Here is a 15,674-nt window from a genome sequence, read left to right on the forward strand (position 1 = left end):
CGTATGGGCTCACGTCGAACGCGAGAAGACAAGTGAAAATAAACGCAGAGGAAGACTTTGTCAAATGTATCGCCGATTTTCATTTACGTCCGTCCAGCCAGTTTCTGCATGTCGTCGTAGGAAAGCTGGTAATAGCTCCAGCCGTCTTGGGACATGATGTCCTCAGCTCCGTGTTTCTTCAAAAAGGAGATAAGCGCCTCGTTCACCAGCTGTGGACAGCAATCAATGCGTCGGCATCCATGATCTTCACACTCCTGAGTAGATAAGAAAACGACAGCGCAGAAAATAATTCTTTGTGAAGTCATACAACAAAAGGGGGGGGAAACAAAAAAAATAGGCAGTACGGTATAGCAAACACATCTTAATTACCTCAAAAGAAACGCCCAAAAAGCTCGTTTTCACCGTTCCTTCAAGGCTTTTGGCTGCTCAAGCCAAGTTGGTGCATTTGAGTTCGATTGGTGAATGTGAATAAGCTGCCTGCAATCGCACCACTTTAGCAACGTGTGCACGAATAATTCGTCACTTGCTGCCACTAATCAGTCTATATGCTGTCTCTATATAAGAAAGCAAAACATGCATCATAAAACTGAAACAGTCGGGGTACAGCATACACGGTAAACACTCTACGGGGCGTGGTGCATAGTACAGAACTGCCCATTCACGGCCAAAATTCTACACGCTGGCACCTTCATAAGCCGTGCTACATGCTCAAATTAATTACATTCCATAACGCCCTCAACAAGCTCAATTAAAAGCATATGTGCGTTTACTTGGCAACGCGGTTTTCTAATGTACAATTTCTAACGTGTTCGCTTAATTACGTGCTAACACCTTGTGTTGCACTAGTCAGTTTTACTGGCTAGTGCGTTGTCCTACAGCTAGGAGTGAAACGCGCTATCATTTGAATTTCAAATAATCTAGGATTCTAGCTAAATAATCTAGCTAAATCACTAAGCTCAGCTAGTGCGCTCATCCCATATAGCTCAAGTAGAAGGTAGACAAGGCAAACAGCACATTTTATACTAGATACTTTAATTGCACTAGGAGAAAAAAAGTACATTTCAAGAATACAGAAGGTTGCGCAGGTGCGACGGAAAGGCGAGGCCGCTGCAAACAGATGTGCGCTTGCAGGTTCCAGGTTGATTGGATGCTCAGATATTTTACAGGAGCGGGAGAAACGTAGCAGTTTAGCGTGTATATATCCAGCACGTGACATACCGTTCATGTCTGGCATACAACTTCTACATTATTTGTAACCTACGTAAATGCCCCAAATTTACCTTCATGACTCTCCTCAAGAGCTCGGTTCCAATGCCTTTTCTTCTTCGGTCTTGAGCGACGTACAGATCACCAAGTCGCAAGCTTTTTCCTTCCCAACTGGAGTAGATCCTTGAAACCATGGCATAGCCGATTATCCCGGGAGCAGCTGCAGAAACGGCAACGTTTATTTCGCTGACAAATAATAAATAAATGCTAATTAGGGAATAGTAAGAGGGGGGGGGGGCACAACTTGCCGCTATAGGGGCCTACCTGTAGTATCTTCCTCAGCGACGAAGCACTCGAAAACAGGATCTTCACCAAAGCCGTTTTTCTGGAGACCTGCAATTTACCAAAAGGCTCCGTCAATTAACCAGGCCTCTACATTCAGTTTATACGTATATGCTATCCTATCTCCTCCGTGATGATAAAGCAGGTATCATATCGACGGCAACCCTGCCGCGCTCTTTAGCCTTTGGGTATAAATGGTTTGCTGCGTATAGTCAAGCTAGCAGGTATAACTAGTGTGCCTTGTTGCGGGCGCTCACTCTAGGTTTAATATATGCACGCCTTAGATGAAATAAGAAAGAATGCAGACACAGGACAGCGCTACTCTCTTGTCCTGCGTCTGCCTTCTTGGTCTCGTCTATAAAGGTGCGCGTTTGTTAAACTATGAACCCATCCGCCCAGCAACACGTCCTTTTATGACGGCGGCTATTCGCGCACCCTGTCGTGCTGCCCAACAATTCGACGTATTGCAATACAGTTATCGCCGCGCCGCGTGATACCAGTTCTTGGTTCAGAGTATATAGCTGTCCGTCGGTTCAAAATACCGTATGCGGTTCAATACCGTATAGTCCGCGTGCATCACCTGCGATGCAATATAGTGGTTGCAGGTTGAGGCAATTCTACTTCAATGCCTCACTGTACTCTGCGTCGCTGTGCATGTAGAGGCGGACGCTGCCTATACGTACAAGTTCCAGCGGTCGAACACTTCGGCCATTCGGAATGATACCCTTCGACGCACCATGCGAGCACCTGTATACTCCCCGTGGCCCCGATATCCCAGATGGCCTTAGCCGTCCCAATAGCAATTTTGGCTCAGCGAAATTTGTGTGAAAGCGGCTGCTACATGCGGCTATCCGAGCCGCTACCCCGCCCCGTCTCAAATGTGAAGGCAGACCTTTATATCTGCGGACGAGCCGGGCCTCCATTCTAATTGATGACGACGACGATGATGATGATGGGTTGCTAAAACTATTGTCTTTGTTGTGCTTTAATTGTTGTGTTTTAATTGGCCATACACCCCGCTATTAAGGGCGTACTCCAATACTGGCCAGAACGGAGACAATCTACGTATACAGCTAAAGAGACAGCCGAGACAGCTTCGAGTACAGTGTACTAGTACACTGTAGCTTCGAGTCCAAGTAATGGAACGCATTTCGAACCGTGTGGAAGACGCTTCTGCGACGCGATGCGCCTCGCAGCGACAGTAAAAAAAAGTTGAGAAGAACGCATTATTTCTGTATTTTAACTGTTTGCGTCCGCTAACCTATGAAAAACACCATGTGACTTGTATTAAGGGCATGGGAAAGCTTGTGTCTGCGTTTTTTTCCTTTTTTTTTTTGTTTCCTTTTTTGCGCAGTCGACCTTCCCGTCGACATTTCAAGCGTCCTGCTCAGCCGCCATCTTGTTTGGACAGGAAAACAACCTCCATCGTTTTTTACTTTGATGCTGTTTTCGCGAAACTGTCTTCGTGAGAACTGGAACGATACTTAATATGCCCACCGTCCGCTTAGCCGTCCACCTTGCCGTCTGCGACGAGTATTGGGACACCGCCTTAGTGTCTACTGTGAGCTATTCTATAGCCCCACTCTCTCCAGGACTTCTTTCAGAAAAGGGCTATTGTGTGCTTAGAAAAAAAAGAATATATTATTCGACATACGCGATCCACATAATCATTAAGCACACCAGCCACCTTAACTCCGGTGACAACAAAACAAAACGTGTTTTATTCCTTCTCTGGAACTCAGACGATGTGTTGCTAGTGTGGTTTAAAAAGGGCGGCCTCATTTCGACGGGGGTGGAATGAAAAAAAAGAAAATAAAAGAACGCTTGTGTACTTAGATTTCAATGCACTTTAAAGAACCCCAGATGGTCAAAATGAGCCCTCCACTAAAACTTCCCTCATAGCTGCCTTCAGAGGTTACTTCCAACAAAACAATCAAATCATTGTTTTAAATGGACACTAACGAGAATCACTAAATCAGTTCAAACTGGTTAAGTATTCTTTCAAAGCTCCGTTTTCGTTAATACTGCGGTATAATGCTGATTACCGGGAGAGAAAATGAAGGCCAAAATTCGCGCTTCTTTTCGTTTCTTTCTTTCCTTCTTTTTTATTTCGCGCCTATACCCCATGCAGGGTCGAATACAACAGGACGAAGCCACGGATTTTGAAGTATTCCGTATTGTATTTGGGCCGTTGTAGCGCAATAAAAGTTCTAAAAAATTGCTAAACTACAGTCACTGACTCCCCCAGAATACAGTGTAGTCAATTTCTACCGATACAAAGGTTCAACGTGGCGGAGCAGACGCCCTAAAAATCTGTGACGTCACGGCGAGCTGGAGCGGCAACTCCACGGTGGCGTCGTCACTCGCCTTTCGTGTTTGCGCCTCGCTCTTCAAGACTGCATGCTATCGCGGCCACCATTATGAGCTGCTTCATTTCGTATTTTAAAGCGGTGATTTACTAATACAGCTCAAATCACTTCGTTCTTTGGTGCCTCTTTAACGTACGTATCACGAAGACGTATCGCGGGGAAAGAAGCCGCAGTCATTATTAATTGACTGGCACAGCCCAGCGCTGCGTTAAACCCGGCAGCGCGGAGGCTCATGGAAAACTTCCTTGTACGACTCTTGGCAAACGCCCTTCAAGCACGTGTCGTACTTTCTTCGCAACGCGCTTCTTATCCCAGAAGTAACGATGTACTACACACCGGGCGATCGTTTTTAAGTTCTGCGGAATTTTTAAAAGTGCCTTGTTGCAGATAACTTAATTCTAGTCCTTGAGCTGGATTATTCAGAAATGCGGTCATGCGCGAGAAAATTAAGCACATATTCAACTAATTTTACAAAAATCCACTAATGATTTTCCGAATTGATTACTTTAGAGCACATATTGCAATTTACGAACTGTAGCCGGTGGGTTTGTCAGGCAATACTTGGAGTAAATTTTCAGGATGACACCAGTTTCGAGATATTTCCCAAAGTGGGGAGAGAGAGAGAGAGAGAGAGAGACTTTATTTGGTTCTTTCAAGGATTTGGCGTCACGAGGTCTCCGTCGTCTTCTTGGGCGCCGGCGACTTGGAGCCTCTTCCGGCAAGGGTAGGCCCCTATTCCAGGGCTCCACTGAGCCTAGCAACCTGACTAGCGTGCTGCACTAAGGCCCTTTGGGCCGTGAGCTCGCAGCTGGTAAGCCGACTCTCCCATTGCTCCGCACTCGGGTTATTGTGTTGGTGGAATGATTGGTTGTGTTTACATTCCCATGTGACATGACAGAGTGTGGGTGTGGCCCCGCACCATGGGCAGGTATCTCTGTATTGTGTTGGGCACATCTTGTTTAGGATGTATAAATTTGGGAAGGAGTTTGTCTGCAATCTGCGCTAACTCGTTGCTTCCTCCTTCGTTAGAGCTTTGTGCGGTGGGGGATATTTGGCTCTCGTCCCTCTGTATAAGTTTAAGATTTCTGTGTGTCCTCCTTCACAAGCGTGTGGGTGACACTCCGGGGCGTGCGACTGCTCTGCTCGGAACGTGGTCTCTCGAGCTAGGCTGTCTGCCCTTTCGTTACCCCCTATGGCTGCGTGGGCCGGAATCCAGATTAACTTGTGCGTAACGTTCCTCTCGGCGAAGTTGGCTGCGCCAAGGATTCTGAGGGCGGCTTTGCTAATCCTGCCCCTCGTGTAATTTCTGCCCGCTTCCTTCGAGTCTGCTAAGATGTTAAGAGGCCTGCCTGTCCTATATCCTTCTACTGCCGCCAGCGCCACGGCAATTTCTTCGGCCTCCGCTGTGCCGGCTGCCTTTGCCGTCGCACATGTGATCAGATTCCCGTTGCCGTACGTCCACCACCACCGCCGTGGCCGTGCGCTTCCCTTCTCGCGGGTACGTGGCAGCATCCGTGTATACCGTGTATGCACGGATGTGTATCCGTGTATACCGTGTGTAAGTGGGGAACGAAATTCATGGGCGTTCCATTTACTTTTGTTCTTCAGTGCATAAAAGGGCGTTTCCTTAAAAAAGTAAGCGTCAACAATAGTCCATTTTTACGGCAAGTTTGATGCCGCGTATCTCCAAACTGGCGTCATTCTGGAAATTCATTCGAAGTGGATACGCCTTGCAATCTCACCGGCTACATTTCGAAAATTGAAATATGTGTCGTAAAGTAATTAAATCAAAATATAATTAGTAAATGTTTGTTAATTAGTTAAATACGTGTTTCGTTTTTTCGAGGAAGTAATGTCCGCCTCTCTGAATAATCCAGCGCAAGAACTAGAATGCGGTTATCTGGAAGAGGCTATTTCTTTAAAATTCCATAAAACTAAAAAAAAAAAAACGATCACCCTGTACACACAGCGGTACGGAAACTATCGGTGTCTTTTGGAAGAGGCAACCGTGTTGCTTGCATAGGAAGGCGCGGGTGACGCAATCATAAAAAAAAAAAATATGTGCGGCTGACGCGGTCCTCTAGATAGAAGGTGCAGATACATGCAGTAAAGACAAACTGCAGAGCGTGACGTCACGAAGGTGCGATGGCGCTGCTTCCATCAGCGCCGTCTAAAGTGAAGAATTAGCTCGCACTACGTAGCGACTACGTATGTCTGAACTTCCTTATAATACTGGCTGGCGTCGCTGTGACAACTTGCCTCGCTGTGATTCACGCTAAAAAGGCGCATGTGAGCGTGGGGAATAGTGATTGACTTGTTTCCAGCTCACGAAAATCGGACAAAGCGCGGTGGATATATCGGCAGTGAAACGAGCGTCGGTGGTCGAAGAGATTGGTTTTGCCGTCGAGTCTTGGTAAAAGCGAGAACCCCTCCTGCAATCGTTAACTGTCCTGCTGTTACTGAACTAAATAAGTTCCAGTTGATGCGACAGACTGCGCCAGTGTTATGAAAGTTCGCTAATAAAACATTTTTTTCCTGCCATATTCTCGCTGAAGGAAAATCGAAAAAGAAACAAAAGTCGATACGTCACTTATTTAGTAATAACTTATTTCCTAATGCCATCCGAATCTAGGCCATGGCATCCCCCCCCCCCCCTGGGTATGTGCCATGAGTGTCCTAGGAATACGAAACGAAATGCCACTCGTGGCATCCGATCCCGCAACCTGGGCATATACAAATTTATTGGCTTTGTTCATTTGAGCCATTCGTGCTTATAGTAGAAAAACTCGCCTAACGTTACCCACAGCGGGCCACTACAACAACCTATTACATACTTCGGGCCATCCTCTCAATTCTGTGCTCTATAAATGTAAATATCCCTTTGTCTCCACGACGTTCTGCTTTTTGAACACGAGGGAGCGGGTTCGGCTCCCGATCGCACTCCGATGGGCGAGGAATCCGGAAAGACTCGCGTGTCTAAATTTACGTGCACAGTACCCCGCGAGCGGTCAAAATTAATCCAAAGAGCCCTCCGTGCACCAAGGCGTCTCCCATAGCCGTATTACTTTGGGACGTCACACCCGGCGGATAAACAGATCTCTCCTCTCACAGAAGTGGGCGGGTGACATTTGGCGGCCGCCCTCTTCCTATGCGGCCTTCGAGGGCCACTATATAGGGTTATGCAAGAGCCGCAGCTGTATACAGTAAGGGGCGCATAAGTGTACCAGAGCTTCCATGTATAAGCTCCCTATAAGTATCAGGTTTGTTCGCGAGGCGTTAGGTTTTAAGGACAGTATAGGGAAACATGAGTCTATATGGTAAACAGGCGGCATGAAGGAAGGCTGGTGCCGCAAAAGGAAGGGATGATGCGCAATAATGCGAAGAGCTAGCTACATTGGATAATGTAACTTAGGATACATATTTTTAAAAAATATTGAAATATTTATACATGTTATAAAGTTGTAAAGGAAAGTATTGGTGGCACGTGACCCTGCCCGTTTCACAGAGGACCCTCGCAGCTCTCCGGGACGGCCCGCATCGAGGACACGGGTGGCGCGCGCGCGTCGAAAGACTGCGGCTAATAAGGAAGTGGCCCGCAAGGGCGACAAGAGCGCGGCTTCGAAGCCGTTCCGTGCTGCGTCCGGAGGCGCGGTTGTGGCGTTTGCCAAATGCAGCTCTTACACACGACTGTTACAAGCGCGGCGAATAGTCGCCGAACAGACCACTATAAAAATGCCTCTGCAGCGACGTCCGTTGCCGGACGTTGGACGCAATATACGTTAAGTGCGCGCAAGCGACCATAACGTGCTATAAGCGTACAGGCAGCCTTTAATGATGCTGGTTTTCTTTTTCCTTTTTTGTTTTTTTGTTTTTAGCGAACTGTGGCAAAGGAATCGAAAGCGCGCGCCATATACTGCAAGCAGCATTCGCCAACTTTCCCACCCTATATAGTAACATGCAGTAAAACAGCAATGCATCACAGCTCGTGTAAGTACTTATGCCGACGGACGACGACGCTTCCAATAATAATAATAATAATAATAATAATAATAATAATAATAATAATAATAATAATAATAATAATAATATAGGTAACTACTTACGTGAGGCAATGACATCTGCGTCCGTAAATGCAATATCTGAACGATCCCTCTGCAACCGAAAAAAAGAAAGAAAAGAAATGAAACGTCCCTTTGCAGCTGTTCTATTCGTAACCTGGCGTCCGCAGTTCGCTTGACTTAGTACTCACGAAGACGTTTATGCATGGCTCAATTAAATGCCACCGTTCTGAAACCAAGCGAATCTCATGAAAAAAGAAAAGATAAAGCTAGCATTTTTTAGCCGAGCTTTCAAGATGTCAAGATAACGTACATGTACGGCGCAATCAGATGTGAAAAGGTGAGCAAACAGCGGACATGAGTGAGGTTGCGTAATTGCGTGACAGTGCGCGCCAGCTGAACCCTTCCGCGCCAGAGCCATGCTGCCCTTTGATTGACGGCGCACAGCTGCAATTCCAGGCAGCATGCGCATTCCGCCCTAATCAGTGGCACACGTATATCCGTCATAGACATCGGAGCTGAGGTCATGGTATGTCGGCGCCCGTCAACAGGGTGACCATATTTAAGTTTAATGAGATATTCAAAAAAAAAAAAAAGCCTCTTGCAGATAACGTAATCCTAGTCCTTGGGCTGGATTGTTCAGAGATGCGGACATTAATTTCACGAGAGATCGAAGCGCATATTTAATTAACAAATAGTCACTAATTATAATTTTCATTAATTACTTAACGGCACATATTGCAATTTACGAATTGTAGCCGGTGAGTTTGCAAGGTGTATCCACTTGGAATGAATTTCCAGAATGACGCCAATTTGGAGATATGCGCCATCAAACTTGCCGTAAAGCACTGTTGTTCGACTCACTTTTAAAGCGAAAGCTTTACTGGCCGCGAACTTGCGATTTCGCCGTGGCGGTGCTCTGAGGAGGCACATGACGTCACAACGCGCGCCTCGCCGCGGATATTTCTCTCTCTTTCTCGCTCCCTAGTCACTACTGCGCATGCGCCATTAGTAGCACCGAGCTACAGGTGTTCCGCCACTGCGCAGCCTTTTCGCAGCCGCCGTTTGGTATGACGTCACACCGCGTTCCTCGTCGTTGCGCTCGCCTCCGCTCGCTTCGCCAGCTGCGTCGCATGCCTGATAACATGTCGGAAGATTGAAAAGGAGAGCTCGCGTGCGCCGCAACCACAGTTGAGGCGGCAGTATGGACGGCGACAATTCTGATAACCAGTAGGAGGCCTGGAATCGACATCGGAACGAGATGAAGAGGAAACGAATCGCCCAGGGAACAGACGAACAGCGCGCCGAACGACTGGCTAAACGCCGCAACACAGCTAGACAACCAGACTAAGCTGGACTTGCAATCAAGATTAACCAAGGCTAACCATGCTATGCCTTAGCTTTCGCTACATATATCCTGGCATAGCCGAGCTAAGCTAATGCCAATTTTTTTTTTAACGAAGCGCTCCTTTGCGCACTGAAGCATATAAATAATAATTATGGGGTTTTACGTGCCAAAACCACTTTCTGATTATGAGGCACGCCGTAGTGGAGGACTCCGGAAATTTGGACCACCTGGGGTTCTTTAACGTGCACCTAAATCTAAGTACACGGGTGTTTTCGCATTTCGCCCCCATCGAAATGCGGCCGCCGTGGCCGGGATTCGATCCCGGCACTGAAGCACAAAATAAGTGGAACGCCCATGTATTTTGTTCCGCACTTTGGGGAATATCTCGGAACTGATATCATCCTTGAAATTCATTACAAGTGGACACGTCTTGCCAGCTCACCGGCTACAATTCGTAAGTTGCAATACGTGCCATCAAGTAATTAATTAAGGATTTAATTAAACGTTATTTAGTTGAGTATCTGTTTCGATTCATCGTGTTAGTAATGGCGGCCTCTTCGAATAATCCTGCTCAAGGACAATAATTATGCTATTTGTCCCAAGCAATTTGTAAATATACCATAATTGAAAGTAATCACCCTACATTTAGTGAATAAGCGAATGCTGCGAACCGCTCGTATGCTGTTTCGAACAAATACGTGAAGATATGAGGCATCAATATTGAATTTTTTTTCGAATGTTAAAATTTCGCTTTAATCTGAGGTAATACGTATCAGATGCGTCAGTCATGCCTCTCGACTGCGACTAATTACGATAAGTAATTACGATAACATTACTATAGTCCTGTACGAAACAATGCCCAGGCTCTATTGCTAATCTTGAACGTGAACGAAAAGTGCAGTCTTAAGCTCGTTTCACGTATAGGTTCCAGCTATAATTAAAAAGCTTTTTGAAAATATATTTCCACTTACCGAAATGGAATGGAGTTATGCACATGCCCGCTTTTCCGGCTTAACTGTTATCATTCGCACTCATCGACGAGTCGCGAGTATGCCAATAAGCTATACTCATCGGCTCCTAATGTTCCATTTGCGATTTTAAACTGCAACCTTTCGTAAAGCTTCATGTAATGAGAAAATTGTTAACGTTTTGATGATGATGATGATGGTGATGATGATGATGATGATGAGCCGCAGTAGCCTACTTTTTGTGCCCAGTGCAGGACGAAGGCCTCTGTCAATGATCTCCAACTACCCTTGTCTTGAATATACTAGAATGTTTATATCATTTTATATTAAACGTGATAACGGCTATTCGTTATTCGAAAAGTGTTCGATATATTCGATTCGCTTCTGGCACTATTCGATCCGTGCTAGCGCCCAAACATGGCGGACACGATGACGCCAGTGCATCATATCACGCGTTCACTGCTTTACTTTTTGACTGTGACCGGTTTTCGCCGCATTGTCACTGTTATCAATTTGTCGCTCGGCCCAAGACAGGCCTGTCACGCTTGTTTCTTACGCAGCTTCTCGAGGAGCTAGTGCCCCAAGATGGCGCCCACGTCAATGCAAACTATCTGTATGGGAAACCAGCGTTGAAACTTCGCGTGCCAGTGGAAGCGCCGTAGAACAGCCTAGCGAGCGGTGGAAACAGTTTTCAGTAGCACATGCATGCTGCGATTTCGCGTCATCAATTTCGCCGCTCATCTTGAGGTATACCTGTGTCCAGATTCTGGCCTGACTGGAAACCGGCGTGCTCCTAGAACGTATACGAGCGCATGCGCTTCTCCAGCGCGCGTGGGTATGGCCAGATCTTGGACGAATGCATATATAGCTAAAGCAAACGTTGATACAGGTGCGCGTCTGTTAGCATCCGAAACGTCGTACCATTTTCGTGGACTCCCTATCCGAAGTGTCAACATATTTCAGCTCAACACCCAAACTGCTGTAGCGCCTCCTGGCCAGCGCTGGTATCCCACAAGCAATAAGAGCAAATTCTTAGTTTGGTGTGACGGAATAGCGATGTGTCACACGTCGCATTCTCTTGTCCACTAACGATAAGACACTTGTAATCTCGCGCGATTATTCTACTTGAAGCCATCCGACTTTTGGCGAGAACAGCTCGAGGAGAAGGAGTGATTGCGAGCGAAGGCGGCAGGACTGCAGAGTGACGGCGGCAGATAATCGTTCGCTGTGGTTTATTTAGGCAGTCTTTTAATCTCTGTCGGCACTCTTTGCTACCGCCAGTGCGCGCGTACCACTCGCCGGCGCCATAAGAAACGAGAGTGCATTGAAATCCCAGTTGATATATCTTGAAGGGTGCGCAGGGGCTGTATTTCTGTATTGTGGTCGAATCCTGTAGGAAATGTCAAGAAGGACTTCGACCGACGCCGCAGTTTCTCCCACACGGTAGTGAGGAGGATCGTTCCTGTCTTGCAATCTGTATTGTTTAATACCACATTAAACACCACGTGATGTTATTTTGTCCGGCAAATACATCTGCTAAATGACATTTGGTCACAACGCTTTTTGGCACGCATGTGTCGCCCTCGATTACAAGGCCTACAGAAACATCACGTGCTGAAAAATGGATTGGTTCTATCCTTTGAAAATAGTCGCCTGCGTGGCAGCGCAAGCCTCTTGACGTTTTTATCAATGACCAATGGAATTATAAATTTAGCGATTCATTCTCAAAATCAGGCGAAACAACGAATCGCCCGTGAATGTAAGGAATTTATGCGAAACTTTCAGACTCACCCCCCAAACCGGTTCGAAACGGTTGGTTTGTTTTGCGCGAAACTTTGCTGGAACTGATTACCGGACCGGTTCGATCGGAACGACGCCTTTGTTTGTTTGGAAGCACTACGAGATGCTGGCCGAACAGTTTCGGCACGGTTCCATCGTTCTGAGGAGGTTACGGTTCAGCTTCAAAATGGTGCGCCGCACATTTCTGCCGGGGCTCAGTTTCGGTTCGGCAGAAAATCACAAGCGGCTCAGTTCGGGTTACAGTTCGACACCGTGGTCTTGCGCGCAGCGCGTCATCGTCTTATCATTCGTAGGTTACCTTTCCCATCGTGGTTTCCACAGGTATTTCCCAGCACGTTTTGCACAACCGTGAATTGAATTCAGGATACTTCGTGAAGACATAGCTTCAGAACAAAGTTTCAATGAGTCGTCATACCTATGATTGCTCCAAAATAGAGCACACTCCGGAACAAGGAGACGACGGCATGTAGCCATTGTAAACCGGAAGTGCGGATTCTTAGTAAGCGTAGCTGCAACTATTACGATGACCTCTACGTTCTCAAAGCTTTCGGACCTGATATTTTAAGTGCAACGACTGCATATAACTAGAAATGAAGACCTTGTTGAGGCTGTTCAGTCTCCAGCAAACTTTGAGCTAGTTTCTAACTAAAATGCGTGCCACTCATTACGGGCCTGTTAACGTACGCGCGCTATATATCGAGGAATGTTTCGTCTTCAGCCACGAAAAGACATGTTCGAAAAACGTTACCATAATCTCGGCAAGCTTGCTGCAGTCTTCAACTCGTGCAATCCGAATCTTCGTCATCTTAGTACGCGTTGTCTTCTGCTGTTTTCCTCCGCAAACGGCCGTCGCCACTGCTCGCTGACACACAAGAACGACTCGTAAAACGAACCGCGCCAGCAGACGCGCTCACTGCAACGCGGCGCAGACGGCACAGAACACCTATGCAGACGGCCGGACGAGGTGCCGCCGGCGTTGCCGCGTTGTCGCGGGGAGATCTTTCTTCGGCAACGTCCTGTACGCCATCTAGCGATAAAGTGGCGAGGCTTTTGCTTTCTCGAGGAGCACCCGCGCTCGAGAGTGGCCAGTGATAAGGCAAGCCGCCACTTCTTTCTCCATGGCCACCACCATGCAGAGAAACGGCTGCATCCTCCCCGCCCAACGTATTATTCAAGAGAGATTGGCTCCAAGGCCACTGCTATCTCGCGACAGCAATTCAAACCACCAAGTACTGGCGCAGATTAAAAAAAAAAAAAGATCTCTGCCGGTGCCTGCAGTTGTGAGGAAAGCGCGTGTTTGCCTGCTCAATTTACACCGCCGTCAAGGTTCTCAAAATAGGAGTTCAGTGAATTTCCCCTTTTAACTCCGTGGGCGCCGAACCTGGTTCGTCCGGCGCACTGGCGGATCCAGAGGCGGAGGTGGTAGGCTGAAGGATCGGGCTTCCCCTGGCAGGACATGCCGGTACTTCTTCAGACAGATGCCTTGATCGCGGTATACAAGTTGAGCAGAATAAGCATGCTCTGACCAATTTGACAGTGCTCAGTGTTCACAGTGTAGCCAAAATCCTGCTTCTCCACCCACCCTACCCTTTTGAAGAGGGCCGCATCATTGATACTACCCTGAGTCCGCCCCTGAGCCAGTGTTGCCCGCTTTTAACTTCTTTACGCAAGACCTCACATAAATGCGTAAATTTGCGTTCACTTGTGAAGCAGGAAGTGCATGGTATCAGACTTTCGTGCTCTGCTTTTCGTCGGAATTTCTACAGGGGACTGACTCGTTTCTCTTCTGAAAGAGTAGCTCTAATGAATATATTAATTGCGCTGACATAAATAATTTTAGACAGTGTGAAATTTTTGTAAACCTATGGCTGCGGTCATTGCTGCTAATGTACCTGGTATGATGATTACCTGGGGCTCAGCATAACATTATCATTATCACCGTTTATTCTTTGTATGGCTATAGCCGTAGCTTCCTTATACAAATATCTTATTCTCTTATAACGTACTGGTTTTCACAAAGTTGAAATGGTAGGGACTGTGGACAGAAAATTAAGCCTCTGGCGCATTTCAGAACTTGGAAACCGGTACGTGAAGTCCCTCGCTGCGAATGTTAGACAGGTTTCAAAACAAAAATGTGCACTGAGAATTAACATCTCTTTCGCGTAAACCACATCGTTTATAACGCTTTCGCCAACACAGAAGTAACATGAAGAAGCAGGAAGCACATGCTTTCAGCCTCTCCACCTGCTCCTATCTATCTATCTATCTATCTATCTATCTATCTATCTATCTATCTATCTATCTATCTATCTATCTATCTATCTAAATAAGTAAGTAAGTAAATAACTAACACCGACAAATTCACGCCTATGCTTTGAGTGACCGCCATGGCGAACACGAAGCCCAATCAAATGAAGATGAAGAGGAAGAACAGTGCGTGATTTGTGGGCTCCGCCAAGGTGGAGGAGCGGGCATGGCGTCCGCCGCACGCCTGGCGGCCGTCGCCGTTGTGCTAGCGGGCTCAGCGTTCACCGCTGCCGCTGCAGCCGCCACCCCACACTTTCCTAACCCGTCGGCACAGCAGGAGAGTGAGTGTACTGTTAACACACTCGTGTTTCCGAAAGGCGGGGCTGCTATCGCGACCTTGTGCTGCGCGCACACGAGAGCGGCAGTCTCAAACTGTTGGTTCAGCTCCTAAACAGGAAGCCTGTGCGCTCTGAGCCATTACGTCATACCGGAAGACGAGAGCGCATGCTCTCCAGTGAGGATGCAAAAGACTAGCGCCGTCATTACTTTCCCAAAGCATGTTCATCAATGGACTTAACGCGCGACGTCTCTGCTAAACGCACTCAGACATCCTGTTATGCTAACCGTATCAGGCGCAGGCTTATGGTAAGGTAAGCCACGCCAGTCAGGAAGAACTTGAGCGGAACCGCTGCTCAACGGGGAAGACAAACTCATTAGAGGGGTGCTGCTCTAATCTGCATTGGCTTTATTGTCACCCAGACCGCTCGGCAATAGTCTGGGCAGCTGTCCAGCTTGCCAAGGATCCGTGCAACAAACCTTGCACGAACTTTTGGCATGCCCTAGGTATCACCTTCTGGCCAGCTTATGATCCTCTGATTATAACGGCATAGTCAATGTGCAGAGCATTGCAGCTGACTGTAGAGCTGTCTATAATCAGTTATGGAAGGGCTATTGTATAACTGGCGCCAGCTGACACTGTGAAGACACCGCACTGTGCGCACTGACACGCACTCTAACTTGCGGTCTCATGCTCGCGAGCGCTCTCGCTCCCAGAGGAGCCCGGGTTCTGGTACCGCTCGAACCGCGAGGCCCTCAAACAGCGCCTGAACGCCGAGAAGCGCGAGGGCCGCGCCCACAACGTGATCCTGTTCATCGGCGACGGCATGGGCCTGTCCACCATCACCGCGGCGCGCGTGTTCAAGGGGCAGCTGGCCGGCAAGGCGGGCGAGAACACCGCGCTCTCCTTCGAGAAATTCCCGCACGCCTCGCTATCCAAGGTGAGGAGGTGAGCCACGCTCGCTCTCGGCTACACTCATCGCAAGTTAACAGGCCTCCC

At 47.6% G+C, this 15,674-nt stretch overlaps 2 protein-coding genes across 2 annotated transcripts in view; one reads left to right on the forward strand and one right to left on the reverse strand.

Moving 5' to 3' along the window:
• Nucleotides 1-53: 53 nt before the first annotated feature.
• LOC142572199 (thialysine N-epsilon-acetyltransferase-like) lies at nt 54-13,085 on the reverse strand. Its single transcript, XM_075681140.1, has 5 exons — nt 12,840-13,085; nt 8,021-8,069; nt 1,531-1,599; nt 1,281-1,426; nt 54-254 (listed from the first exon to the last, which is right to left on the reverse strand). Exons 1-5 carry the CDS (start codon nt 12,894-12,896, stop codon nt 84-86), a joined length of 492 nt encoding a protein of 163 aa, XP_075537255.1. The 5' UTR covers nt 12,897-13,085; the 3' UTR covers nt 54-83.
• Nucleotides 13,086-14,564: 1,479 nt separating this feature from the next.
• LOC142570361 (alkaline phosphatase-like) overlaps nt 14,565-15,674 on the forward strand; it is a 19,537-nt gene continuing 18,427 nt past the window's right edge. Inside the window, exons 1-2 of the mRNA XM_075678749.1 lie at nt 14,565-14,679; nt 15,392-15,615. Coding sequence (XP_075534864.1) covers nt 14,565-14,679; nt 15,392-15,615 — 339 coding nt within the window. The remainder of the gene's footprint in view (nt 14,680-15,391; nt 15,616-15,674) is intronic.

This window comes from Dermacentor variabilis, chromosome 2 (assembly GCF_050947875.1).
Source record: "Dermacentor variabilis isolate Ectoservices chromosome 2, ASM5094787v1, whole genome shotgun sequence".
In the NCBI taxonomy this organism is placed as follows: domain Eukaryota; kingdom Metazoa; phylum Arthropoda; class Arachnida; order Ixodida; family Ixodidae; genus Dermacentor; species Dermacentor variabilis.

What these genes read in the sequence shown, in the direction of transcription:
- LOC142572199 (XM_075681140.1), bottom strand. Translation starts at nt 12,896, where the DNA reads ATGACGAAGATTCGGATTGCACGAGTTGAAGACTGCAGCAAGCTTGCC. An exon ending in CGCTGAGGAAGATACTACAG is followed by an intron (nt 1,427 to 1,530) that starts GTAGGCCCCTAT and finishes CCGTTTCTGCAG; the next exon opens with CTGCTCCCGGGATAATCGGC. An exon ending in TCTTGAGGAGAGTCATGAAG is followed by an intron (nt 255 to 1,280) that starts GTAAATTTGGGG and finishes TTATCTACTCAG; the next exon opens with GAGTGTGAAGATCATGGATG.